This window comes from Xyrauchen texanus, chromosome 13 (assembly GCF_025860055.1).
Source record: "Xyrauchen texanus isolate HMW12.3.18 chromosome 13, RBS_HiC_50CHRs, whole genome shotgun sequence".
NCBI classification, from domain to species: domain Eukaryota; kingdom Metazoa; phylum Chordata; class Actinopteri; order Cypriniformes; family Catostomidae; genus Xyrauchen; species Xyrauchen texanus.
This window is the reverse complement of record NC_068288.1, coordinates 32,024,250-32,052,081: the sequence shown is the minus strand read 5'-3', so window position 1 is coordinate 32,052,081 and position 27,832 is coordinate 32,024,250. Positions and strand designations below refer to the sequence as shown.

The following is a 27,832-nucleotide window of genomic DNA, read 5'->3' as shown; positions in this document are numbered from 1 at the left end:
TGCAGCAAGGTACAGTATGAGGAAAAATAATGTGTTTTTGAACATTAAAGCATGTAAACCTACCTTAGTAGACCCCTAAATAAAATAATGAATCTATAAATGAGCATAATATGGGCTCTTTACTAGATGTGCGTAACCCTCATGCCACCTTTACCATGCATTCAGCCTTTTTATTAAGTAGTCTAATCCATGAAATAAAACCATCCCCAAAACCATATGCACTTAAAACATCAAAAATATAAGAATGATCCACTCTGTCAAAGGCCTTTCCTTGATCTATTGAGACTGTTCCCTAATCAATGTAATTTATTATGGATTTATCAATTACATGTCTTATAAGGAATAAATTGTCTCTAATGTTCCTGTTTTTGTACAATAAGACTGATCTTCATAAATGAACACATTCATATATTCATTCAACCTATTTGCAAGGCATTTGGAAAAGATCTTATAATCCATGGTCAATAAAACTATAGGTCTCCATTTTTTAGCAAAATAAGATCACCATTTTTTGGTAGAAGAGAGAGAACTTCTGTTCTAGAGCTGAGGTAGACATCCATTCTGTATTGAGCATAAAATAATTTCATAATAGTCTTTTCCAATAATGTCCAATACAAATTTCAGAGGGAAGCCCATCCAGTCCAAGGGCTTTTCCTGTTGATAGTTCTTGCACAGCTTTATTCACTTCTTGAAAGCTGAGTGCATGATCTAAGTGTTTTTTCCGCTCTGGTGTGAGTTTAAGAATATGATTAAAAAGGTCAATTCTACTATCCAGAACCATTTCATCAGCATTTTACAACTTGGAAAAAAAATCAACAACATATTGCCTCATTTCAAATGGCTTAGAGATTAAATCACCACTATAATGTTTTAAATATAACATTTGCTTCCTCTGACAAACTATTTGTTCTAAATTGAAAAAGAAAAGTTGTTGGTCCATCAATATCTCTAATATGAGAAAAACTAGCTCTACATGCTTAACTGTAACTTTTCAGAAGCAATTACATTTTGTAATTCATATTCATTTATTTCCAACATCATCTTCTCAATTTCATGGCAGGTGCCATGCGGACGCCAAATTAGGCAGTGTGAAATATGACAAAAATCTACGTAATCTCCCCTAAGCAACAGCAAAAGAAAAAATAAATAAAATAAAATAGAATAAATAATAAAATGGAAATACACTCGCATGCATTTCAGAAACAAAGTAAGAAAAACAGAAAAGTTTGTTAATCATATTTTTCATTATTTTTGAGGATTGACAAGTATACTGTTGACAGAAAACGTAAATTTAGGTTTTCCCAACTTCCCAGCACTGTATAATATCTTTAAAATATTTTTTTATGCATTTGCCATGTCTGCCAAAACAAACTAAAATTTGCACACAAAAAGCATCTTGCAGTAGCTTCTTCTTAATATGCCAATTAGTAATGTATAATCAACAGTAATCATCTTATGGTCTGAATTAATATTAGGGATTATATCAGCATTACACATTCTATTCCTAGAGTTATTTGAAATATAAACCCTGTCCAGCCTTGCTGCATGAACCTGTCCTTCTGAAACTTTCACCCATGTATACTGTTTAGTTTATGGGTATGTGGTTCTCCATAAATCATTAAGCTTTGAAATATTGACCATATCTGCCAAGACAGATGAAGACTGATAGTACATTTCTTCATTATTTCTATCCATAGTGAAATCCAAAATTTTTATTTCAGCTTTCACTACTAGTAAACAAACTGGTTATGTCTCATGTTTGAATAACATTTTTGCCTTAAGTGCAGGACAAAAAAATATAGCAACACCTGAACTAACTTTGGATCCATGACTGAGAATATGCTCAACCTCCCACCACAAGCCACATTCCACTTTGTTAATTCTGTCACTGTGGGTCTCTTGAAGTAAAGTTACTCCAATGTTTTTAAGATTTAGGCATTCTAAAATCAATGTTTGTTTGTGTCTATCTCTAAGAATATTTATGTTTAAAAACACTATATGCAAAGGCTCCATGAGACAGAAAAGTGAGAAAAAAACAGAAGAAATGAACAACAAAAAATCGGGTATACAGTCATCATAATTATTCTTTATGATCTCCCCTAATCAGCGTTACCATCCCTACATTTTTCATGTGCCTTATCATGGTTATATGTTTGTTTGTTTTTTCAGGCGGAAACAATTCTGTTGCAATAGCACAGAGAAATTACACATATTTTGCGTGCTCACACCACTGAAGCAACAAATTTATCAGTATCCGGAAAAAAAACCTGAAACATCTACCTTCTTACATTTTGTTTCATCCAAAAAACCCATTAATCTGTTCCACAGTATATAAATCACCACCAACTTTCGGACAATCAGATATATCAGATAAATAATCATCATCCTTAGACCTGTCATCCTGACTAAATGCCATAACATCATCACAACACATATCTCCAGCAGCAGTCACCTTCTTTAAAACCCCTTCACTGCTGCAACTAGCCTGCTTATTTTCAAAACAACAGCAGATTCACCAGCATTAGCACTCACCTCATTTTCTTCACCCACCTCCTTGTCTTGACCTGCCGAATCATTCTCTGATTTGCAATTCTGTTCAATCTGACTCCCTGTTGCAGCTTCATTTTCCCCTTGTTCTTCTCCTGTCTGATTCTCCTCTGGTATTTTTTTATGCAGACACGAGAATATTTTGTGGCCACTATCACCACACTCAAAGCACCGTAAGCTTTCAGTGCTTGCATATCTCATAAAGAAACTATCACCATCACTCACTCTGAAAGACGTGGCCAACGTTTTATCCTGAGAGTTTAAAAACATATAAACTGGTATTCTGAATGAGAGTACATGCTTTAGTGCAGGTTTTTACATACAAAGGGTACCATCTTTACTGTGTTGACTACTTTTCTGAATCTAGACAGTTCTTTAACTATACCTTAATTTCCTAAAAATGGAGGGACATTTGAAATTGTGACTTTAGTAGCTGGAGTATTTAACAAAGCTTTCTTTCACCCAAAGTCCACTTTCAACTATTTGGTTGACAAGTAATTCAGCCTTCAAGAAATCACCACAGCTTTGTTCACTATTGAGGATGAATTTATATTGTCATGACCAACCTAATCACCAACTGCGATTTAACACATCTTCGATTGAAGCATTCACCTCCGGCACGCACCTAATCCCCGTGGGAGCAGGCGCCATGCGGACGCCAAATTAGGCAGTGCGAAATATGACAAAAATCTACTTAAACTAACCTAATCTCCCCTAAGCAACAGCAAAAGAAAAAATAAATAAAATAAAATAGAATAAATGATAAAATAGAAATACACTCACATGCATTTCAGAAACAAAGTAAGAAAAACAGAAAAGCTAAAGAAACACCAGTATACAGCAGGTGGAACGCTCTCACATACACCCACCCCGAGAGAGAGAAAGAGAGAGAGAGAGTGTGAGTGTTTACCGGCACTACATCCCCCAGAATTCACTGCCCTCATCTCTTCCATCTGTTCCTCATCTGTGCTCCATTCCCTCGTCAGCACTTTGTGTATAAATATCCGCCAGTTTTGTTCATTCCTCGGTTCTTCTATTGTAATGTTTAGTTGTAGATTTGTTAGAGTTATCTCCTTATTGTTTCCTTTTATATATTTGTCTACTCCAGCATCTTCGTATTAAATGTAAGCTATTTGATCCTGTGTCTCCACTCTCATCTCTACAGTCAATATTACAATATACATACAGTATAATTGTTTCTTCAAATGCTGTCAAAGTTAATGCTAACATAAACATTATTAAAAAAATTGTCAGGTAGCCTAGGAAATGTGTTTCATGTTTTAAATTATATATTAACTTATTTTATTTGAGTCATAAAATATTATTTAATACAACTTAATCAACCAGACTACATTTACAATATTTAAAGCAATTTCTTTAAAGGTCAGATCAGGTAGAAATAGTTCCTAAGGCAACATTTGCTAATTTTAATTTTTAACAGTTTATTATGTGGGATCTCAGTTAGTGATGGAAAAGGGCCTTCTTATTGGTACATTTATTTACAATATAAAATAATTTCTGGAATGTCAATAACAGTAGTCATTGAAATCTTAACTAGTATTAATTCCTAGTTTAACTAGTATTGAAATGTTATCTACAAGCGAACACTCCAGTAAAAATAATCAGATTTGAAAGAAATGATCCTGTGGATGCCATTGACACAGTTGTTTTGGCGTTTGACAGGTAACCCTTACCCTAATTGCCTTAATGTAGCACAAAAAGTCTTCCTTATGTCAAAGCACCCCCTAGCATCCAAAATGTATGACATGTTGCATGTTGCCTCAGAGTTTGCTTTTTAGCATGTGTACTAAGTTTTGTTAAGTTTGGAAATTGCAATCAGAAGAAACAAGCAAATATGTCATAATAGGCCAGACCCCAAAACATATTGGCTTATATCTTCTGAATGACTTTGAGAATCAAAATTATTTTGATAACTTTTTGTTAGGAGGGTCTGCAGAAAAGATGTATACCAAATTTCATGTGGATCAGCTAAACGGCCTAGGAGGAGTTTGAAAAAGTAGGTTTTTTTAAAAAAAATGAATGGTGGAAATGAGGAAATGACAGGCCATAAGATGGAAATCGAGTGAGCTCACAGGATTCCGGCTTGGTGATCCAATTAGGGAAACAGGCCCTGATTCATCAATTCTGGCAAAATTTCTGAGATCATCCGATAAACATCTCGTGTTATGCGAGGCATGGAAGAAAGGAAGACATTCTTGGAATAACCACAGCATTTTCTTCAGACTTTGCAAATTCAACAAGAGAGAAACGAGATCGATTCAAGGAATGCAATAAACATCAAGAAGTTCGCTATTGCACTGGTGTTCCCGGCCAAGCAGAGAATAGATACTAAGGATGGCCATAAATATTTATGTGTCCACATTAAGCCATGTCCTTCATAAAGTCAATGGACTGAGTAAGTTATTTTGTGGTTCTCATATTGCAGCCAAGTGAACCGACTCACTGAACATCCACTTGATCATCAGAGGAAGCTGGGTGCCTTTATTGTTTCTTTTTGTGCTGGTTCTGCCTAGTGGCTGGAGTTTGTTTTGTGTAGCAGCACTTCTTAGGGACAGTGTTGTGGATGAGTCTGCACATTTTTTGTGCTTATGCCTCCTATTGGTTGGAGTTTGTTTTGTGGAGTATTTCTTGCAAGATATTGAGTGATTGGGTCATTTGTTGCAATCATATAGCAGTTGAATGGGCCAGCTCACTTAACATTTGTTGGACTGTCTGAGGAAACTGAATGGACTTTTTTCCATTCATTTATTCATTTATTTATTTTATTGTGTGTGCTGGTTCCGCAAGAGGCTGGAGTTTGTTTTGTAGAGGAACAGTTATGTGGATGAATCTACACGTTCTTTGTGTTTATTCCACTTATTGGCTGGAGTTTGTTTTATTGATTATTTTATGTTGTGTAATTCTGTTTTTACAAATTTTGTATAGAAACACCAGACTTGAGCAATCCAACAGCAAAGTTATAGTGGGGGCTCTTGTAGGCGTATATGGACTGTTTGAGTTTAGAGGGAAGGACGCCGGTTGTCGCTGTCGGTCACGAGGTTAATGCACACTTTTTTCTTTTTTCTGTTTGTTTGGTTCAGGGGGGAAGGGTTTGATTGTTGCACTAATGTGGAATGTGGTCTTTATAATTTTATTTTTGACACAAAATCTATTATTTATAATATGTCAAAATTTCAACCCCATAAAAAGAGGGAAAGTTATTTCTCTTCTTAAATATAAGAAATATGATATAATGTTTCTTCATGAAATGCATCTTTCCCTTCAGGAAGCTGAAAAATTTGGGAAGATATGGGGTGGACCTGTTTTCTTTAGTGCTGGCTCAAGTAAGAGCTGGGGAGTCATTACACTGATAAGTAAGCATCTATAATTCAAATGCCTTAAACAGAATAAAGATAAATTAGGAAGAGTCATTATTGTTTTAGCAGAAATTCAGGGACAAAGGTTGATTTTGGCTAATATTTAAGCACCTAACGCTGATGATCAGGGCTTTTTTTATAGATGTTGAAGGGATGTTGCAAGCCGCTGGCACCCCTCATGATATAATACCGGGAGGAGACTTTAATCTATTGATGGACTCAGTCCTTGATCATAGTGAAGCAAAAGTGTGTAAGCCCCCTAAAGCAACATTGAAGCCCCACAGGATGTGTAAATATCTTGGTCTTAAAGATATTTGGAGACTTTTGAACCCATCTGGCAGGGACTATAAATTTTTTTCATCACTCCATAAGATTTATTCTAGAATAGATTTTTTTATATCTAAGTCCCTCATTTCATCTGTTGTTGATTGCTCAATTGGAAACATCTTAGTTTCAGTTCACGCACTGGTGAGGGATGTTCATGCACATTTAGGGATGTTTCCACATATTTATTAACATATGTTTAACACATGTTTATATGGAGACCAACTGGTCCCCCGTGTCCTCTGTAGGCATAGCTTGGGAGGCACTTAAGGCGGTTCTTAGGGGTTGGATCATACATTATGCCTCATTCACCAAAAAATCCAAAGTACGGGAACTCCTGGAGTTGGAAGGGAATGTTAAAAGTGCAGAGGCAGAGCTAAAGACAATGAATGTTGTCTAATGGCCTCAGAGATTTGAAATACAGATATAATACTATTTTGTCATGGAAGGTGAAGTTTTGGCTATTCAGGTCAAGACAGTCATACTTTGAGTCGGGGGACAAAGCAGGGAAGCTTTTGACTAGATATATAAAGCAAAGGGCATCTTTTTCTACCATTCCCTCAGTGAAATCCATTGGTGGTAAAATATTTACCTCAGAAATTGATATTATTAATGCTTTTAAAGAATTCTATCTTGATCTCTATAGTTCCACTTCTTCATCTACTGGTGAAGATATTAGAAACTTTGTGGAACCATTAGAACTCCATGAACTGATGGCTGAGCAAAAATGTTCTCTTGATTTTGATATAAACTTGGACTAGCTTGGCGAGGTAATTAAGGCCTTGCCTACAGGCAAGCCTCCAGGGCAAAATGGCTTTGCCACTGAATTTTTTAGATCTTATACTACAGAACTGGCTCCACTTTTTAGAAGATTATATGGAATCATTAAAGAATGGAAAGCTTCCGCCAACCATCAGTCTGATACTTAAAAAGGACAAAGATCAAAGTGAGTGTAAGAGTTACCGTCCAATTTCCCTGAACCAGCTAGACATAAAAATATTTTCAAAAATCCTGGCTAACCTATTAAGTGAAGTTATGACATCTCTTATACATATAGATCAGGTGGGTTTTATTCGGGGGTGCAGCTCTTCTAATAACATTAGGCGTTTCATCATTATCATGTGGTCAGTGGTGAATGATCAGACTCTGGTCGCTGCCGTCTCACTTGACGCCAAAAAGGCGTTTGATATGGTAGAATGGGATTATCTTTTTAAGATTTTGGAAATGTATGGGTTCGGGAAAACTTTAATTGGATGGATTAAGTTACTTTATAGACACCTGTTAGTGGCGGTACAAATACATGGATACATTTTGGATTATTTTACTATGGAAAGGGGCACCCAGCAAGGTTGCCCTCTATCCCCATTATTGATATTTCTTGCCCTGGAACTATTAGCAGCCACGATAAGAAGGGAAGATAATTTTCCAGGGGTGGTGGTGGGAGGAATAGCACACAATCTTTTGCTTTACGCTGATGATATTTTATTATTCGTCTCCGACCCCATTAGATCTATGCCTTGCCTCCACAAAATGATTCATTCCTTTTCAAAATTCTCAGGATAAAGAGTCAATTAGTCTAAATCTGAAGCTTTGGCTCTGACAGCACACTGCCCAGTAACGGCTTTTCAGCCAAGTTTCATCCAGTGGCCCAAACAGGGCATTAAGTATTTGGGCATTTTATTTCCAGCAAATTTTTGTGATTTAGTTAATTTTGACCCCTGAATAAAAAAGTTTTTCGAGCAAATATGGCAGGTTGGCTTCATTACATTTATCTATGATTATGAAGGTTAATGTTTTTAAATGAATTGTACTCCAAATATTTTACAACCAGCTACAATCTCTCCCTGTAGATATCCCCCTTTCTTATTTCAAGCAATTTGATAGCATAGCAAAGTCATTCATTTAGAATGGTAAGCATCCTAGATTACATTTCAATAAGTTGCATATGCCGATTGACAAAGGTGGGCTAGGCCTGCCCTAGGATTTGTTTTTATTATTAGGCATTATTTGATTAATATTGTTAATGCCAAAAACGAAATCATCGTTAATTATTTTAATCTATTCACAGCTCTAGATTCTTCTGATTATTTGCAGATCATTATATCATGTGAATAGCTGTCTGATGGGACCTTATTTATAAATTATTAGGCCTATGTAGAAGCTAGCTTAGAGTGACATAGAAGGTATTTCAATCCTTTCCTGCTGTTATTGTCTACAGGGCCTTGCATATTACTTGAAAGTAAAGTGGAAACTAGCAGCAGATCGTAAATGAGGTGTCAAGTACAGTCAAAAATAGTTTTGACCACAAATGATGATAAGAATGCACTCATCCAAACATACACTCACATTCACACACTTCTGTCAGTTCAAACTATGCTGAACTATTTTAGTGGAAAGAGATTCAGCCATCTTTGAATACAAATTTTCTACAGGCCATTTACTCGGTCACCACATAAAGAACTACATTTGTTTTCCCCAAGCCTTAACCCTTGGCCTATGAGAAATATTTTCTCCTCCATTATCTACAGTAGACCGTTACTTACTTTGGTTTATCAAACGGTAATGTCCATATCAACCAAAAATAAGAATAGCATGTCCTTCACATTCTTAGTACAATATGGATATGCTAATTGTTTTTCTCATCATCTAGACATTGACCATTATCTTTTTCATTCGGTTTTATTTAATTTTTACAATTTTCTTCTTAATTGAAAACTTTGTATGGCTTTATCTACAATTCTCTGAGACAAAATATAGGGTTTTCCATTTTGAACTTGTACGAGGGCAGAGTATTATTAGGATCAGGTGATATCCACTAAATTCAATCCAATTACTTACAATCGCCAGCCATATTTAGCACCAATACTGTCGTCACACTATTCAGCTTCATTAGATTTAGTCACTCACCTCCTTATGTTGAAGTTCCCCAGACACCTACCTTGGGAGAATTTATATAGTTCTGATATCTACCCCTCCAAAACAGTAAAGAATTTCAGCTGAGTTATTATCTAAAAATGAAGAGGTTGTCTTATCTGTTCAGGTTTCCTTCATAGAAAGTCTAAAATGTTATGGACAATTTGCAATAGTTTATAACATAAATGTACAACAGTGAAGACAGTTAACTAGGAAATTATCACCTCAAAGAACACAGCAAAAAAAGTGCTCTTATCTTAAAAAATTGGCCTTTCTGTGTCAGAAAAGGAATCAACATAAAATACAACTTTGATAACAGTTTAGAGATACAGTACTTGATTTGTGTAATGGTTGAGAACTTTGAAATAAATTGATTATGTCAGATCAAGAGTTATTTTCATTAAGCACTAATATATATATATATATATATATATATATATATATATATATATATATATATATATATATATATATATATATATATATATATATATATATTAGTGCTTAATGAAAATAATATATATAAATATATATATATATTAGTGCTTAGTGAAAATAATATATATAAATATATATATATTAGTGCTTAATGAAAATAACTCTTGATTTCCTTAATTGAGTACATAAAATGGCAAGTTGCCATAGCTTAGAATCTGTCCTCATTGTAACAATGTTATTCGAAAAAGATTTCTTGCCAATTAAAATAAAGATCTATCCAAATTGTATTGCCTTTACTGAAAAAATTCATTAATTTAACTCGCCTTAACAATTTAACAAAAATAACACATTAATAATTTAACTCGCCTTATGCTTGATGCCTTAACTTGTAAAACCAGAAGAAACAAAAATATGGTTAAGGATAAACTGCATTGAGCTGTGCTGCTTAAACTGCATGTTTAGTTGCATGCAAAATAAGAATAGTATGTAAAAATCTACAGTAATTATGTACACTTTTGTTATTATTTCAAGCATTAATGTAATTAATTTATGATTAATGATAAACTAACATCCATCTGACCCACAAATGTGTTGTATGTCATGTTAATAGGTCATTAAAGTAGTGTAGTTTATAATAGAGACTTATAGGCTTTGCCAGCATTTTGCAAAAACCACTTAAATGTTCTCTCACTTCAAGAGCTCAGTATTAGTGCTGCAATCTCGTTTGGGTGGTGCCATATTGAATCTTAACAGGTGACCTGTCCTCAAGTGGACTGCTTATTCAGAGAAGGTAGCTCAGAAGCTGGCTGCCTATAATGTACCTTATATAATACATTATGTTATTACAATTATTTTTATAGGGCCAATTAGAGTAACATTATCTTTCAAGGTATACCTTGTAGGTGAAAGCTTTCACCATAACTACTTCTCTGCTGTTTTCTAAAAGGACAATTTACTGATTCAGAGCAACAGCTGGAAATAAGCATGTGTTTGCCATGATTTACTGAGAGGTTGAAGAAAACTGAAAAAGAAGAGTAGTGGAGTGGGCGTGGTGAAACTGAGAATTTGTGATCTGCGAATTAGTTTGCAGGAATTTGGTGTGCGTGTGTGTGTGCGTGTGTTTGTACTGTTGGAAAAATAATCCCACAGTCTAGATGGCCAGAGTCAATCTTAATTGCGCTGGAGACATCCGGCATGAGAGTGCCAGGATTAATGTTTTGCTTCAAGATTAGGTGTCACTATTGAGAGAAGATGGCATTAAAAAAATATATAAATGTCATTGTAAAACTGCTGGTATTTCATGTGATATGATCATCCAGTTAAGATTTAATTTTGTGTTGTATTGAATCTTTTTGTCCGCTATATGTTCCCTATATGACTAAAATTTGTCATAAAAATAAATAAATAAAGGTGCAATTTTGTAAAAATCAAACAATAGGTTACACCCAATTATTTACATATGCAAAAGTTTAGAATCTGTTTAGGACACATCACTTTTGTTGAAATGTCCCATCTTGTTGTCTTCAGGTATGATACAGGTGTCTGTGAAAACCTTTTTTTTCACCCTGATCTTATTAAGCAACACAGTTGCGGATGATTGAATTTATTAACCCCGCAAAAAACCTGGCAGAGTCAGACAAGCATGCACCCTGTTCATAAAGAAAGCAGATATTTCTCCATGATTGACAGGTCTAGACACACTTTACACCCTTAATCTGAGAAATGCAAGTTTGCCTGCATACTAAGCGCAATGCGATTAACTGACAATAACTGTACAATCAAGAGCAAGGAACCCTTGTGCAACCTTAAACAAAGGTTTGGCTAAACAGATTACATTCAATTTATAGAAATCCTCTTGTCACTCATATGTCTGGTTAATAAGTCATTATCACTCCATAATCTAACATAGTGGCTATTATAAAGTGTGATCTTCTGTGTACTCTTACAGATGCCTACCCTATCTCTGAAGTGGTGTATAAGTGGACTCAAGGCCCAGCCAAGTCTGTGGTTGTGGCAGAGGAGGGGTCACGCCTCAACCAGTACCATCTGATTGGCCAGACGGCTGGTACAGAAGACATCAATACAAGTAGAGGTAAACCACTTTGTCTAACCCAATCCCAAATGTCAGTCATTACAATCAATCAGTGTAAGATCTCTCAATCAATTTCACAGTTCACTTGTAATGACACCAAATGATTCCAATGACACCAATGTGGTTGAACTAATCCTCAACATTAGTTTTACATAATATGCTATATTATCTTGTATATTTGCCCCCAAAACGTATTTGGACACCTATGTCCCACCAAAAATGTTTGCATGCACATTTTATTACAAAATATCAGACCAAGCATTTAAAAAAAACAATTCGGTTTCAAATGATAAATCAATTAAAATAGTGTTCAAAATTTAGGCAAGTGTTAGGCCACTTTTTGGTTGTTAAACATGTCCATAGTTAATATGATTAACAAAGCATTTAGGGGAACTGAAATCACCCTTGGACTATTGGATACAAGTAAATGGTTCTAAAAGGTAAACTTAAAGCTGAAATTAACAGCTTGTTTTTGCTGATTTTGATATTTTTTATCTAATGCAATGACATTCAGATATCCTGAAGAGTGTCTTCAGTGTGACTTCTTACTTGTTGAGTCTCATGTATTATCTTCAGGAACAAGATTCTTGTTGTATTACACCATTTTAGTTTCATTCCCCTATATGGTGCTTGTTGTTTTTTGAAATCCTCTCCCTTAAATAATGTGATAGCCCTTCTGTGATTGTAGCTTTTTCAAATCAATCTGGATGGCAAATGAGTGATGAGGATTTGATTATACCTCCCACTCATGGCCAGCTGTCTCTAGGGCTAGAGAGAGGAAGAGATGAAGACGAAAGAATGATACAGAGAGAGGGAGGGTAAAAACAACACTTATCCCTATCCTGAGCCATTGGGTCTGGAGGGTTAATCCTCGTGGCTCCCCATCGGTTGTGCTTTTACCATGTGACGTCTGTTAGCTACCACTGGCTGAAGCCAGCAAGAGACACATGGGAGCTGGGTAGTGGAGATGGGGGCTAGGTGGCATCTGCCTAATTCGGTTATGTAAAGAGGACTGGTAAAACACTCTTATCATTGCTGCCTCTAGCTTTGTAATCATTACAGGATGTATGTGGGGGGTGGGGGTTTCCCTTGTTCGGCCTTGGTGGATGGATGTACAAATATGGATAGCTGTGCTGATGTGGCATCCAGTCATATTCAAATAGACAGCATTTTATTCCGATGATCACAATGATGTTCTGATGTTACATGATCTAGGCAAATACCACCAACGATAGTTGACCACATCACCTTTTAAAACCCTGCTGAGCCATCTTGCTTTCTCACTAATTTACAGGAAACTGATTTTGTCTATAGCCACTGCACATACAAGTTAGCTGGCTCAGGTGCCCCACCCCTTCCTTTTTTACCCAGCCTGACTTGCATTAAGTACAAAGGTCAGCTGGTCATTACAACTGCTAATCTAAGGTGCAAACCTCTTTACAAAGTCAAAAATAGCTCTACCAGGGCTTCATATCATAAGTACAGGGTCATTAGCTCAATTTAGAAAATGTAACAGAGAAGAACAAGGAAGAAAGAAAATGCAGTTTGCCAAACAGGGAAAATGTCAACATTCAATTGCTTGCCCAACACTGTAAAGACATCCAGATAACTTGTCACCTTTTATTAATAAGAAAACCCATCCAGAAAATACAGTAGAAACTGCCCTTGCCAACAGTTTCAAATTGAAATATATAAAAGTAGAACACTTACCAATTGACCAACATGGCTGCGTTGTTCTCTGCTATGAATGGCAGTTCTCCATAAACACTCCAAAAGCTTAGCAGTAAAATCCACCAGAGTCGCATGTTTGCAGCTCTCAAAAGAGTCCAACCCCGTAGGGCATACCCAAGGCAGAATATCTGAAATGGGCCACTGCCAGTTGTGCTCTCCTCCCGGTCATTGGAATAAATGGGAGATTGAGAAAAAGGGGATGTTGTGAGCCCCTCTTGTCGAGGACATCTTTGCCCCCAGTGCCTTCAAGAAGCACAATGCTCAAAGTTTCACTAGAGTTCCAAGGCTCAACAGCTTGTTGTCATCTTCATTTGATCCACTAGACCTGTACACTCGGATCCTGACTAGATTTTGTGGTTTTCCCTCTGTTTTTCCCCCTCTTTTTTGTTCACTCACTCTCTCCCTGTGAGCTCAGAAAGAGTACATCCTGAACAAGGATGGCCTGGCCTGACAGAATGGATGGAACTATTAAAAGAGTGAGAGACAGAAGAGAGAGAGCAAGAGAGAGCGAGAGAGAGAGAGAGAGAGAGAGAGAGAGAGAGAGAGAGAAGCCTGCAGGATGCAGATTGTGACAAGGGATTAGTGGGACACAAAAATCCGATTTTGCCAGGAGAAAGCAGCAGTCATCAGTGGATTTTCTATAGTTTACCAGACTGTGGCTAGAAAGGATTTTTTTTTAAAAAAAAAGCTTCAAATTCAATCTTTGCTTGGTTAATAGGAAATATGATGTTTTTTCACTGTGACAATGATTATCCTCACCATGTTCCAACACACTTTGTTAAGCACTTTTGACAGCTCTTAAACAGACCATAACTGTTAGTCTTAGTTAGTTTATTCAGTCTATTCCATAATGGTGACCTACAATTATATATATTTATATTACATTATATAAAACATTTTAAATACTCAAATTATACAGTATTTCCTCTAGTGTATTATAGTTGGACTGATATAGTGAAATACCATCAAAGTATCTTTTTCTTCTGTAGACATTACAGTTACTTCACTATTTGATGCTATTGAGACCACAACCAGGAAGTCAGTGTGTTGTGGTGTAACATGCTATACTCCTAAGTTTAAAACTATTTTAAACAACAAATTGCAAATATATATATATATATATATATATATATATATATATATATATATATATATATATATATATATAGTATGTATAATGTATGTAGTTTTATGACCTCATATTAATTGAGTCTACATAGAATATTTGTACTTTAAAATTAATTTGTTGCACTGCAGGAACATTTTAAATGAACCAGTTAAGGCAAAAAGTTAAATATGAAATGATGAGTAGTCACAGGAGCCCAGACACTTTTCCTTAAACATTCATATACATTTTAAGATAAAATCTTATTGTTGAAGTCCATAGATATGTTAAGTATCAGCTACGCAACAACATCCCTTATCATTTGTTCTGAACACATATTACTGTTTCACGTTTCTATTTTCTATTTTGATGTTTCTATCCACCTCTCTCTCTCTCCCCCCCCTCTTTCATTTTCTCTATAAACCTCTCAGATGGTTTGCTTATCCACCCTAGATTTTAATTACACTCTATCCCTCTCTTAGTCCCTTTCTTTCTTCAGCATTCCCTCTTACATATTTTTCCAGTTCCTTTCTCTCATCTTTGTTCTTCTGGTTTACTGTTCCCCTGCAGGTCAATACACAGTCATGATGGCCCATTTCTACCTGAAGAGGAAGATTGGTTACTTTGTGATTCAGACATACATGCCCTGCTTTATGACTGTTATCCTGTCCCAAGTCTCTTTCTGGCTGAACCGTGAATCTGTCCCTGCCAGGACGGTCTTCGGTTAGTGTCTTCTTCAACAAATAAAATGCCTTACAAATTCGCTAACACTTTACAATAAGGTTCACATGTACAACACATGTACAGGTACAACATTAGTTAACATGAACAATTAACAATATATTTTTACAGCATTTAATAATTTTTGTTAATGTTAGTTAATAAAAATACAATTGTTCAGTGTTAGTTCATGTTAACTACAGTAATGTTGTCAACCAATTTTAGCCAATTGAACAATATTGTAAAATGTTGCCAAAAATTAATTATACAGTGCTCACCCTTAGAAGGGTTTTCACCAGGGTCAAATGAACACATGGGCTTACCTGGGCTTAAGCCCCCATAAAGGGGAGGGCAGTTGTGGTATTTTCATGTCGACGTTCTCGGGAGGGCGTTTTTGGAGGAGACACTGATGTAAACACAGAGAGTGTGCGCACTTGTCAGTGTGGCACTAGTTCATTGAGTGAAAACATTTATTGTTGCATTTTGTTGCCTGTTGATTTGAAGTGCTAGTGCTGTTGACATCTCTACTCCAGTAGTATCAGATATTTACTCTCGAATTTCTGGTCATTCAGACCAAACATGTTCTTGCACTAAATAAAGCTAGACACAGAGCAATTAATTCAACAAGTTCTGTTTAACTTGACAAAGCATCTAAAAATCGCAGTGCTCCTGCAAAAACAGTGTGACACAGCGCCACAGTCAAAGATGTCCATTTAGCACATTTAGTGCATTTTACTAAGAAAAACAGTTGATGGATGGAGATGGACTCTTACATTTATGTCAATGGACACTTAGGCAGCCTGACTGTTAAGTATGCAGCGCGTCTTTTAAATGGCTGCATTTCCTTTTCACCTAGTATGTACAGATTCTTAGCTGTCATTCCTTTAGCCCATTAATTCATGTTTTGCTGAAAAATCAGAATTGACTGATGCAATGGAAATCAGAATTGACTGATGCAATCAGAGGGAATAAAAAGCTAATCCACTCAAATGGCTGTTTTTGAATTCACACCATCATTCCCATTCAGTTGCAAGGCCTTGCATTTTATCTTGGCAATAATCAGCGAAGCGAACAGACAGTCCACAAGGAGCATCCACGCAAACAAGAACATCTTTGTGACTGGGCTACATCACAAGGATCCAACAAAAATAATACTCTGAAATTTTGCGTGCACAAAAAATATACATATACTGTACATATACTGTACACATACTGTATATAGACATTTACATGAATGGAGACTCACTAAAGACCGGCTTGCTGATATTGCACATGTGAAGATGTTTTATTTGCACAGCCTGAGGCTGGGAAATCCCAGAGCCCTATATGCCTAAGGGACTGAAATATTATACCTCTTTATGTCTGAAAATCTGCAGAGCTCCCTCTGACAGGATCTGCACACTTCCACTCTTTCAGGATATTTCCTAGTAGTCTACTGTCCTTTGACTATGCATACAGTAAATTATTATTAACTATACTGTTTTTCTAAGGGCATGTTGAATATTAAGAAGCAAAATCTTATTTGACATTTATTGATGTCGTGTTTGGTCATTCATTGTTAATTTTTGTGTTTTCTCCTTTGATAGATTAGATAGTATTTCTGGGAATTAAAACAATCATTATGTCTGTAATTCTAGCTGGTTTGCTTTGTTTTGTTGTTTAGAAAATATATGGTTTATAAGCCAATATTTTATTAATGCACAGTATTTAAAATTTTTTGAAAGAATTATGCCATTTTATTTTGTGCAAGGCAAAATTGTACTGCTCCCTGGTAGTTGCACAAAGCCTATTTTACTCCTCCTGAAATAAATTGAATCAAGTACTGTGATTTTGCTTTTTTGAATGATTATATTTTGAAAGAATCTATACTGATTATGTGCCTGTATATTATTTATTATAATCTATTGCCTATAATATTTTGAGAAGTTATTTTGTTAAGAAGGCTAAAAGTATTGTCATAATGTACTCTCCCTCCTGCCATTACAAACCCTCATGACTTTCTTTCTTCAATGGAACATAAAAGAATAATTTTTGAATAATTCTTTAAAGCTAGTCTCCTCCATACAGTGAGAGTAGATGGAGAGCAGGTGCTGTCAAACTCCAAAAAGAATGAAAAAGCACCATAAAAACATCATAAATGTAGTCTATATGACTCATGTTCTTTATTCCAAAGTCTTCTGAAACCATTTAATAGCTTTGGTGTGAAAACACTGATATTTCATTTTGAAAATCCTGCTCACCAGCTGCAGTCTCAACCTCTTTTAATGTTAATATTAATATTAACATCTATGTGTCTGATTTTCTCCCTCAGGTGTGACCACAGTGTTGACCATGACTACGCTCAGCATCAGCGCCCGCAACTCTTTACCCAAAGTGGCATATGCCACTGCCATGGACTGGTTCATCGCAGTTTGCTATGCCTTTGTGTTCTCAGCACTCATTGAGTTTGCTACCGTCAACTACTTTACAAAACGCAGCTGGGCATGGGATGGAAAGAAGGCCTTGGAAGCCCAGCAGCCCAAAGTAAGTGAATGTGTGTGTGTGTGTGTGTGTGTCGAGTATTTGTGCATATGTGATGTACAACTCTAGAAATGGAAATTATAAGGAATTTAACAATTCTGGTTGTAGTTCCTCTGAAAGCTTATATTAATGATTCTTTCTTTTAGTACTCTTGAAAAAGTAATACATAAAACAAATATGGAATGCAAAACAATACAAATAGTTTTTGTAAACATTTCATTCATTCATTCATTTATTCATTTACTTGCCTTTTACCCTTTATTTATTATTGCATTTTTACTCAGAAACTCAGAAAGCCATTTTTGAGCAGTGCAGTTGCACAACTTAACAACAGAGTTCCGTTTGACATGAGGGTGACAATACATTTCTTCTCTTACAATGGTTATATAATACACATTTTCTAAATAATTGTTAAGAGGCACCAAAAGAGCTTAAGAGTGCTCGGTACAACATTTCAGATGGTGACACTTACTCAAATGTCTACAGCTTTATTAGATGTGCCACAATTGTTTTACTGGCTGATAGATGTCACATTTCGAAATTCTGCAGAATGAATAATTAGCCTTTACACAGAATGACCCTTAGACCAGCCACTTCACTGAGATTTCTGAGAGCTGCTTGCTTTATGCACATGTAAATGCCAGGTTTTCACATCTCCATATGCAAGATCCATTTTCACCCAGGTGGTAATTTTTCATTCACTGTGGACAAAAAGATTTCAAAGAGCAGCCAGTGCACATATCACCATATTGAGTGTGTTAGTAAAGGCTCTACAGTTGAACCTCTGAAGGTCAGATTTGACCTCCAGCTCAGCTTCCTTAAAGTTGCCATGAAATCAGAATGAATGTTTTGCTGCTTTTATTCTATATTTATTCCATTTAAAGTTATCAATCTGCGGATGGAAATGACTTCAATAAATCAGATTGTAGAAGAACAACAACTTTAATTTGTAAAAATTACTAAATTAATAAAAAATGAAATAATGAATACTGAGAATAAATGCGATAATACAGAAAATAAATGTTTGATTATAAATATTAAGTAGATATATTTTAAGGATATATCCAAGGAATAAATCCTGGAATAAACCCAACAACACAAAATCTTGTCTTAGTCTAATGAACTAAGTAAGTAAATTAATATATAGAGATGAGGCTTCAAATTTGGAGATCAGATGTGAAGAGCTAGAGAGCTGAGGTGTTCATCTGACACCCAGATATTCGCAAAGGTCCTCTATACCCTCTTGAGACTGTTCCAGCAAGCATTTCCTTTTAAGTTACAGAAAGTTCTGCACAATCATGTAATAACCCTAAGTGTCAGGTCAGGCAGTTATGACTTATAGAAGTGTGAAAATTGCAGTTTGAGTGGAAAGATAGACTATAGCCCCACTCGTATATTTATTTATGCAAACGACTTGTAAATTTACCTATCTCAGCGAGATATGAGGACAAGTGTCTCAAAACATATCCTGTTGTGTACTAGGTCTATATCTGTACTATGTCTGCACAATTCTTAGAACAATAACAGTCATACACTATGCTCTCTCGTTCTAGCTCTGAAGCCACATGAGGTCAAAAGCGTAACGACAGGTCAAAAGAGTAACAAACTCATATATTAGAGGATGCATTTAGTTCTCACAGGAACATTAGATACATAAGGCATCAAGCATGAATATAATGATAGCTATACAGCGATGATATAAATTAATATAAAACTGAGTACATAAATGTGAAAATATGAATATGATTGCATAGCTTCTGATTATAGTTGATTTCAAGCATAATATAAATAAGCAAAAAATATAAAATAAAGAAAAGACCCACACGCATCACTGACAAAATTCATTTTCAGAAGATATAAGCTTTTAAAATCAGCAGTCTCTATCTTCCGGCTTGACAGACCGAGGCACAGTCATGAAGACACAAATGGCATGAGAAACTTTGTCCAATCAAATGCATTCCAGAACAAGAACACTCCTTCCAACTAGCTTATGGCTGTGTTCAAACTTGATAATCCTGCCTTCGCACTTTTGCAAGGTACTTCCAAAGGAGCATAATCAATGCTGTAGGGTCAATTCCAAACAGATTTTATGATATCGCTTAAAATGAGTTTTGACTTACCGTAATCACCTTTCTGCATTCTGAAGTTCTCACAGTTGAGGGCAATTGTCTTTGTACGGAATAAGGCATAGGAATGATGACTTATAAATATGACATGCTGATGCCAAAGCTGGGCGAATGGAAACTCGCTGGAGTTTATTTCTATTTTTATGCTGACGGAGGTTTCTTGGATATACCGCTTGAGTAAGTGTTCTTTATTCTGTATGCTTAGTGTATTGTGATCCAAAACGTGGACAAATTAGCTTCTACTGGCTTGTTTTTACATTCATCTGTATTTGCACAATGGCTCCAGCCTTGTCCTAAAGTAAACCAAGTCCCTGCCTTACTTTTATTCTTGTTCGAAAAGCTGTTTCACTCGGAAATACATCACAATACAGTAATAAAGTCGGTCACAACTTCTGTTTCATGGCGACTTTAAATGCCACCCTCACTTTTTTTTATCAAACACTACCATACTCCCCCTCTTCTTCAGAGGATTCAGTCCACAAGCCAGTTCACCCAATCACCAAATTATAATTTTGTCATCATTTACTCACCCACATGTTTTTCAAAATACATATGACTTTCATCAAACTGCCCCCCCCCCCCATATTTTCATATAAAAATATTAAATATTTCCCTTGGTTTGCATTTTTGGTGAACTATCAATTTAAGTTTATTCTTTGCACAAGCTGCATACTAGTTAAGCAAAGATAAAGTGAAGAATGACTGGGTGGCTAGAATTAGAGCATGATCAATATGTCTTGATGCTCAAAGCTTTTGTCCCCCACTCCTTTGACCAGGCACTGTGCCACACTACATCTCTGCCCATCTGTGACTGACCTCTTAAAGCATTGGCATATACAGTATAAGCACCTTTGCAGGATAGCAGTATTTTTATTTAGAGCTGTAACCACTTCTTATTTTCCCTTCAGTCTAATGTATCAGACTATTTGTGGTATTTTCTTATTGTCTCACTGAAGGTATTTTTCTAGAACAGAAACAGAAGATGCATAATTGCGATTACAAATGTATGAAATTTTACAAAATGTTGCTATGCATCTTGCACCAGGGTTATTATAGTTTTTAATTATAGTATTATAGTTTTTAAGATTTGAATTTTAGGGTTGCCAAAGTTAATAGTATTTTTATAATATATATATATATAATTTTATTAAAAATAACACGTTAAAAAAATTCACGCAATTAATCGCAATGACCCCGGATTGTAATAAGGAAGATTCCTAAGAAATGCAAGCTTGTAGTACCACCTGTTTACTCCAGAGGGCAGAAATTAAAATTTCTGCTGTGTGGCAACGCGCAGTTTATGCAGTGAAGAAAACAACCATCTTTTTTTTTGTAAAAAACAACCATCCAGCAGACACAGAACACAAACATGTGTCACGTTCTTGCGTTCAAAACATTTGATGTAGCGCAAATTTGAACTAAGGGATCTCAAGATGTGTTCTAAGTATTAAACTATATTAAACTTGACACAGTGACCTAAAAATTGTATGTTTATGATGCAACGCACCCGAGACGCTGCACAAGCATGTCTGACGCTTGTTGAAATTGAGGGGTTCTTAAACAAGTCCTCATAATAATTCTCGAACTGATTGAGAAATTCACTTTCGAAATGGATTGCTGTGAACTGTATGACAATGATTTGGGTAATAATATAGTACAAACAATACATTGTATTCTAAAGCCACTTTTTGTATCGTCTTATCAATGATTAACTATTCTGACACAAGAATGTAATGCATTTTATTTATCTGAATATATATATATATATATATTTAAAAATTTTATATTTAAAGATAACTATGTATAATTATTTCATCATTATATACTGAATTATTGTTATATGAGGGGCTTTCTCAGCAAATATTTGTATATGCGATTAAATGCGATTAATTAATCGGGACATAATGTAATTAATTTGATTACAAATTTGATTCGATTGACAGCCCTAATATATACAGTTGTGGCCAAAAATATTGCCACCCTTGGTAAATATGATCAAAGAAGGCTGTGAAATTTTTTTTTTATTGTTTATCCTTTTGATCTTTCATCTAAAAAAAATGACAAAAATCTAACATTTGAAGTAAAACAATTAAAATAGAGGAAATATATAATTATGAAATAAATATTTTCCTCCAAAAAGCATTGGCCATAATTATTGGCACCCTTTTATTCAATACCTTTTGCAACCTCCCTTTGCCAAGATTTCAGATCTGAGTCTTCTACTATAACATCTAATGAGGTTGGAGTACACATGGCAAGGGATCTGAGACCATTCCTCCATACAGAATCTCTCCAAATCCTTCCAATTCAGAGGACCATGTTGATGGATCCTCTTTAGTTCACTCAACAGGTTTTCTATGTGGTTCAGATCAGGGGACTGGGATGGCCATGGCAGAACCTTGATTTTGTGGTCAGTGAACCATTTTTGTGCTGATTTTGATGTTTGTTTTGGATCATTGTCCTGCTGGAAGATCCAACCACGGCCCATTGTAAACATTCTGGCAGAGGCAGCCAGGTTTAGATTTTCTATCTGTTGGTATTTGATACCCAGACTCATACACAGAGTCTGTGATGCCATGTATCCAAACAAGATGCCTAGGACCTCTGGCAGAAAAACAGCCCCACAACATTAAAGATCCAGCACCACATTTAACCGTGGGCATTGGGTACTTCATCATCTCTGTGTGAGCCAACCCCATCTCTGGTGTTTGCTGCCAAAAAGTGTTTTTTGTTTTGTTTTGTTTCATCTGACCATAGAACCCAGTCGCATTTGAAGTTCCAGTAGTGTCTGGCAAACTGAAGATGCTTGAGTTTGTTGTTGGATGAGAGCAGAGGCTTTTTTCTTGAAACCCTCCCAAACAACTTGTAGTGATGTAGGTGATGTCTGATATTTTTTATTAGACTTTCTGACCCCAAGACCCAACAAATTTCTGCAATTCTCCAGCTGTGATCCTTGCAGATTCTTTGGCTACTTGAACCATCCTCCTCACTGTGCTTGGAGACAATATAGATACGTCCTTTTCCAGGCCAATTCTTAACATCTCCAATTGATTGGAACATGTTACTTATTTCCCTGATGGTGGAAATGGGTATTTGTAATGCTTTGGCAATTTTCTTTTAGTCACTACCCATTTTGTGAAGCTCAACAATCAACAAACATCAGAACTATATTATTAAGTCTAAACCACTGTGATTGATGATTAAGGGAATTTGGCCTGTGTGTTACCTCATATTTATACCCCTTTAAAACAGGAAGTCATGGCTGAACAATTTCATGTTCCTAGTCACCCAGTTGCATTAAATAATGTCAAATATGAATGGGAATATACTTCATATATATTTTACTCATAATAATTTCTAGGGGTGCCAGTAATCGTGGCCAACATGTTTTAGAGAAAAATTTTAATTTAATAATGATATATTTCCCCTCTTTCAATTGTTTTTCTTCAATTAAATGTTAGATTTTTGTGAATTTTTTGACTGATAGATCAAAAGGATAAACGATGCAGATTTTTTTTTCACAACCTTCTTTGCTCATATTTACCAAGGGTGCCAATATTTTTTTATTTTTATATTTTATATATATATATATATATATATATATATATATATATATATATATATATATATATAATATAAATATGTATAATATTTGACTAATTGTAATATTTTTATAATGTAAGCCTACTGTGTATCCAAAACATAAATTATTTTGTAGAGTCTTGAAAATGTTTTAATTTAGTTTCCATTAATGATAATAACATTGACTTGAACATTCTCTTGAGTGAATCAAGTTCAATCCACTCTGTTGACAAGCCATTTTGAACTGAACTCTCAACTGCTCCATAATTGTTCTGTCTCTTCATTAATTAATCTTTTCTTCAAGTCCAGCAGAGACATTTGTTTAACATTCAGAGCTAGATCTCTTTTAACATGGACTGTATTTCACCTTTAATTAGAAGGTTCCGACCTTCAAACTGATTCCTTTTCTGGGATTTCTCATAGCAGCTAGTTAACAGCTTCAATCTTACAATGAAAGTCTCATAGAAAAACTCCTAAATATAACAATATCTTCTCACTTTTCTCAAATACAGAAAAAAGACCCATTGGCACTCTCCAAGAAGCCAAACAATGCCTGTTCATCTGGAGTGAACTTCACCCCTAACATCACAAAGGATGCAGGTATCTCCACCATCTCCAACAGCTCTGCTGTTCAGTTAAAGAGTGCTGAGATCAAGCCTGCAATGGATCCCAAAAAGACCTACAACAGTGTCAGCAAAATTGACAAGATGTCCCGGATAGTGTTCCCTGTCCTTTTTGGGACTTTCAACCTGGTTTACTGGGCCACATACCTCAACAGGGAACCAGTGATTAAAGGAGCTGTTTAGCCCAAATTAAATGGTTGTCCCCACAACGCAGATCCCTTTGCATCCTCTTTTTCTTCATCACTTCAATATTAAATGACAAACTGGCCCAGCAAAAACAATGCCAAACACTTATTTACTGCACCTCTCACATCACTACTTTATGAAGGGAGAACATCTGTCGAATTTCCATTCTGAAATCATAAATTGCATGATTGATTCCAAGCTCTTTGGAAATATTGTTGCCAAACATGCCTTGACTTTCTACTTTATATTCCTCTATACAAGGATTTCTTTGGTTACTTATCGCATTCATCTTACAATGACATGAGCTCCACACAGGCTGCCATTTCATTAATGAAAAAGTTTCCAAAGGACCTGTGCAAAAAAGAATGCATTTGGCATCAACATGTATCACCGAATCAAAAAAAGTACAGCAAGGCCAAATGCTATGCAAAAACACAGTTTTTCTACTGTATTATAATCAGTAATTGCTTATAATGAAACCCTTGCTTTATATGAATGAACTAAGTTTTGTAGCTTTCCATCAGTAGGGTTTTTTTAGGTACACAGATAGCTATGCTAAATCTGTTGCCTTCAGAGGAAAACTTCATATTGTGTCCACTGGAATGTCCTGCAATTACTTCTTTATAAGACAAGTTTGATTTTTCTTTCATTTGCAGTTTTTTCTGGGCTTTTTTGAACTAGCTAAATAGCGTTGTGCACCCTATAGGCAGCTTTTCACACTTTATTCTGCAAAGTGAACAAGGTCAGGTTGCAGCTAAGACTTTCAAATAATTTGTATATAGCTTGTGGATGCTTTGCTTTAATGTAGATGCAGCTTAACATTAGCAAGAAAGAGCTGAAAATGGTTCTGCTACGCTATTCTAATGTGCAGTCAAAGCAACATGAATGTGAGCTAGCTCGCTGGTGGTGAAAACGCAGACTGTCTTGTCAAATATAGGCTTTGATAGAATATTGTGTTTCTTTACAGTTAATCATTTTAACACATGGATTTTCATGCTGTTTAGGCAACACACTTTCTTACTTTTCTCTGTGCTGTGTTTTGGTCTGTGGTTTTTGATTACCTGGATCAAAATGAGAAGAGCAAAAGCCTTAAATTTTGACACCTTGCAGAAACATAAGGGAATTTTTCAAAGTAAAAATATCAGGTTTAAAAGGTCTGAAAAACAATATGAAAGAAAAACTTACGCATAGAATAAATGCACATGGTTAAAATAAATGCACCATTATTCGATACTAAAAATGTCAAGAGAGAAAGATATATATATATATATATGTTCATAGTGTTCATAGAAAAGAACAGTGACCTTATAATTGCAAAAGAGCAACTCAAAAATGCTCTGTTGTTATCCTGTAATTATTCTATTCTGAACTTGTTACATGAAAGTGAGATGGCATAAAGAACTATATAACCCCATGGATGCTGTGTAGGTCATTAAGAGGCAAACTACAAGAGCCATAAGCCTTGCTCATTTGTGCTGTACTCAGGCCTGCAAGAGACAGAATTTCAAGCAAACTAACTGAAACTGAGATATTTGAAAGAAGCATGAGAGTGAGTAATGTGCCCTTTTACTACAATGGATTATTCCAGAAATGTACAGCTGTTCCTCAAAGCATACATGTATGTTTTAAGTAATAAATTCATGCCTGATATGTTTCTTGACTAAGTTCTGATTACTCTGCGCTAGGGTCATAACCATTTTAGTGACAGTGGAAACCAGTCTAATTTACACCCTGGGAGGAAATGTTCATGCTCAGTTAAAGGAAAAAGAATCAAGATTTCCATTGTTATCAAATGCTTATACAGCATTAAATTGCCTGGGCAGAACTTTATTTACTTCAGAAATGGTATACCAATCGTTTGCTTTGGTTAACGCTGAACCATGTGGCATGAGAGGTTTTTGTGTTTATTGGGTTCACAGGCCCATGGCAGTAAGACTGTGTGCATGAAGCTTAGCATGATATTTTCCTAATGGAACAGTTGCTGCAGAAGCCACTGTAACTGTGGAAGAAGGTTTCTACAGATTACTACTGGGATTATTCAAAACACACATTTGCGCAAACATGCACGCAAACATCAAGACTAGAGTTCCTGGAGCAGTGAGGATGCTTAATCCTTCCTCTGGTCCTGTGTGCCGGCAACATCTGGCCCACATCTGTTTGTGTAGGATTTAGCTTCACTTAAATTTATTTTTTCCAAACAGCGCTTCTATACATGGTACCAATTTAAACTAGCACCAGTGCAGCCAAATGACCGTCATCTTTTTGCAATGTGTGATGCCAAAGCATTTGAAACAGATCTGGATTTGAAGATATACTGTACATTTGGAAATTATATTTAAATGAATGTATGCTGTTACATTTTGGTGTAGATCATCCATCCTTATATGAAATCTGTCACTTAAGCTTTATGAATATTAAGCAATGATGTTATTTTGTTTGTCAATGTCTGAGTCACTGTGACATTTATTGGACATGTCATGTTCTTATTATGGGCTTCCTGAAAGACATAACTCTATTTTAATACATGTAAGGCAAGTGTAAACCACTCCAATATGAACTCATCCCTCACAATAATGCACAGCATGCCAATGGACCTTAAACCTTTAATCCTTGGAATCCTATTCCTGGTGTCGGACCGGAATTCTGCTTGTGTAGACCCCTCTCACCATTACTTTTTTCAGTTTATATCACTGAGAGACACAGTTGTTTTCATTTTATTATTAAGAAAACAAACACCTTGATTGCATCTCCTGAAGCTCAACATGCATTGTCTCATGAAAAGGGGGTTTGGGCATGCCACTATTTTGATTTTTCCAATTTTCCAGAAATAACAGTTTGGGGCTCTTAAAGAAACCTTTGAAAGTGACACAGATAATTGTTTACCTTCCATTCTTTAGACATTGTGATGGCTAAAGTGGCAGAGGAGAGACAGCATTGTATTCACAAACAATGGCAGACAGTTATCATGTTACATCCTTTACCCTGTGGTTTACTACATTGGTTGGCTGCACTCTTTAAAAGGATAGTTCACCCAAAAATGACATTTCTCAGACCCTCATGCCTTACCAGATGTTTATGACTTTCTTTCTTCTGCAGAACACAAATGAAGATTTTTAGAATATCTCAGCTCTGTAGATCCATTCAATACAGGTGAAAGATGGCCAGACTTTGAATCTTCATAAATCACATAAAGGCAGCACAAATGTAATCCATAGGACTCCAGTGGTGAAATCAATATCTTCTGAAATTAGTTAATAGGTGTTGGTGAGAAACAGATCAATATTTACAGTAACTACAGTACAATAAACTTCCACCTTTGACTAGCCCCGACCAGTAGGTAGTGATATGCATGAAGAATGCAAATCTGACAACAAAAGAACGTGGAAGTGGAATTAAAAGTGTAGATTTATAGTAAAAAAGGAATTAAATATTGATCTGTTTCACAAAAATACCTATCATATCTCATCATATGATAAGTATTTAACACTGAAGTCTTATGGATTACTTTTATGCTTTATGTAATGTATGGAGAGTCAAAGTTTTGGTTA

At 35.6% G+C, this 27,832-nt stretch overlaps 2 protein-coding genes across 3 annotated transcripts in view; one reads left to right on the top strand and one right to left on the bottom strand.

The window, feature by feature from the left end:
- The window catches only part of gabrb3 (gamma-aminobutyric acid type A receptor subunit beta3), a 112,394-nt gene extending 98,532 nt beyond the window's left edge, over positions 1-13,862 (bottom strand). For both annotated transcript variants that reach the window (XM_052140704.1, XM_052140707.1), the window contains exon 1: positions 13,402-13,862. In XM_052140704.1, the coding sequence (XP_051996664.1) occupies positions 13,402-13,496 (95 nt within the window). In that variant the 5' untranslated portion in view covers positions 13,497-13,862. The remainder of the gene's footprint in view (positions 1-13,401) is intronic.
- The window catches only part of gabra5 (gamma-aminobutyric acid type A receptor subunit alpha5), a 50,200-nt gene extending 24,274 nt beyond the window's left edge, over positions 1-25,926 (top strand). Inside the window, exons 7-10 of the mRNA XM_052140709.1 lie at positions 11,548-11,691; positions 15,098-15,250; positions 17,559-17,770; positions 23,988-25,926. Of these exons, the coding sequence (XP_051996669.1) occupies positions 11,548-11,691; positions 15,098-15,250; positions 17,559-17,770; positions 23,988-24,281 (803 nt within the window). The 3' untranslated portion in view covers positions 24,282-25,926. The remainder of the gene's footprint in view (positions 1-11,547; positions 11,692-15,097; positions 15,251-17,558; positions 17,771-23,987) is intronic.
- The last annotated feature ends 1,906 nt before the right edge of the window (positions 25,927-27,832 follow it).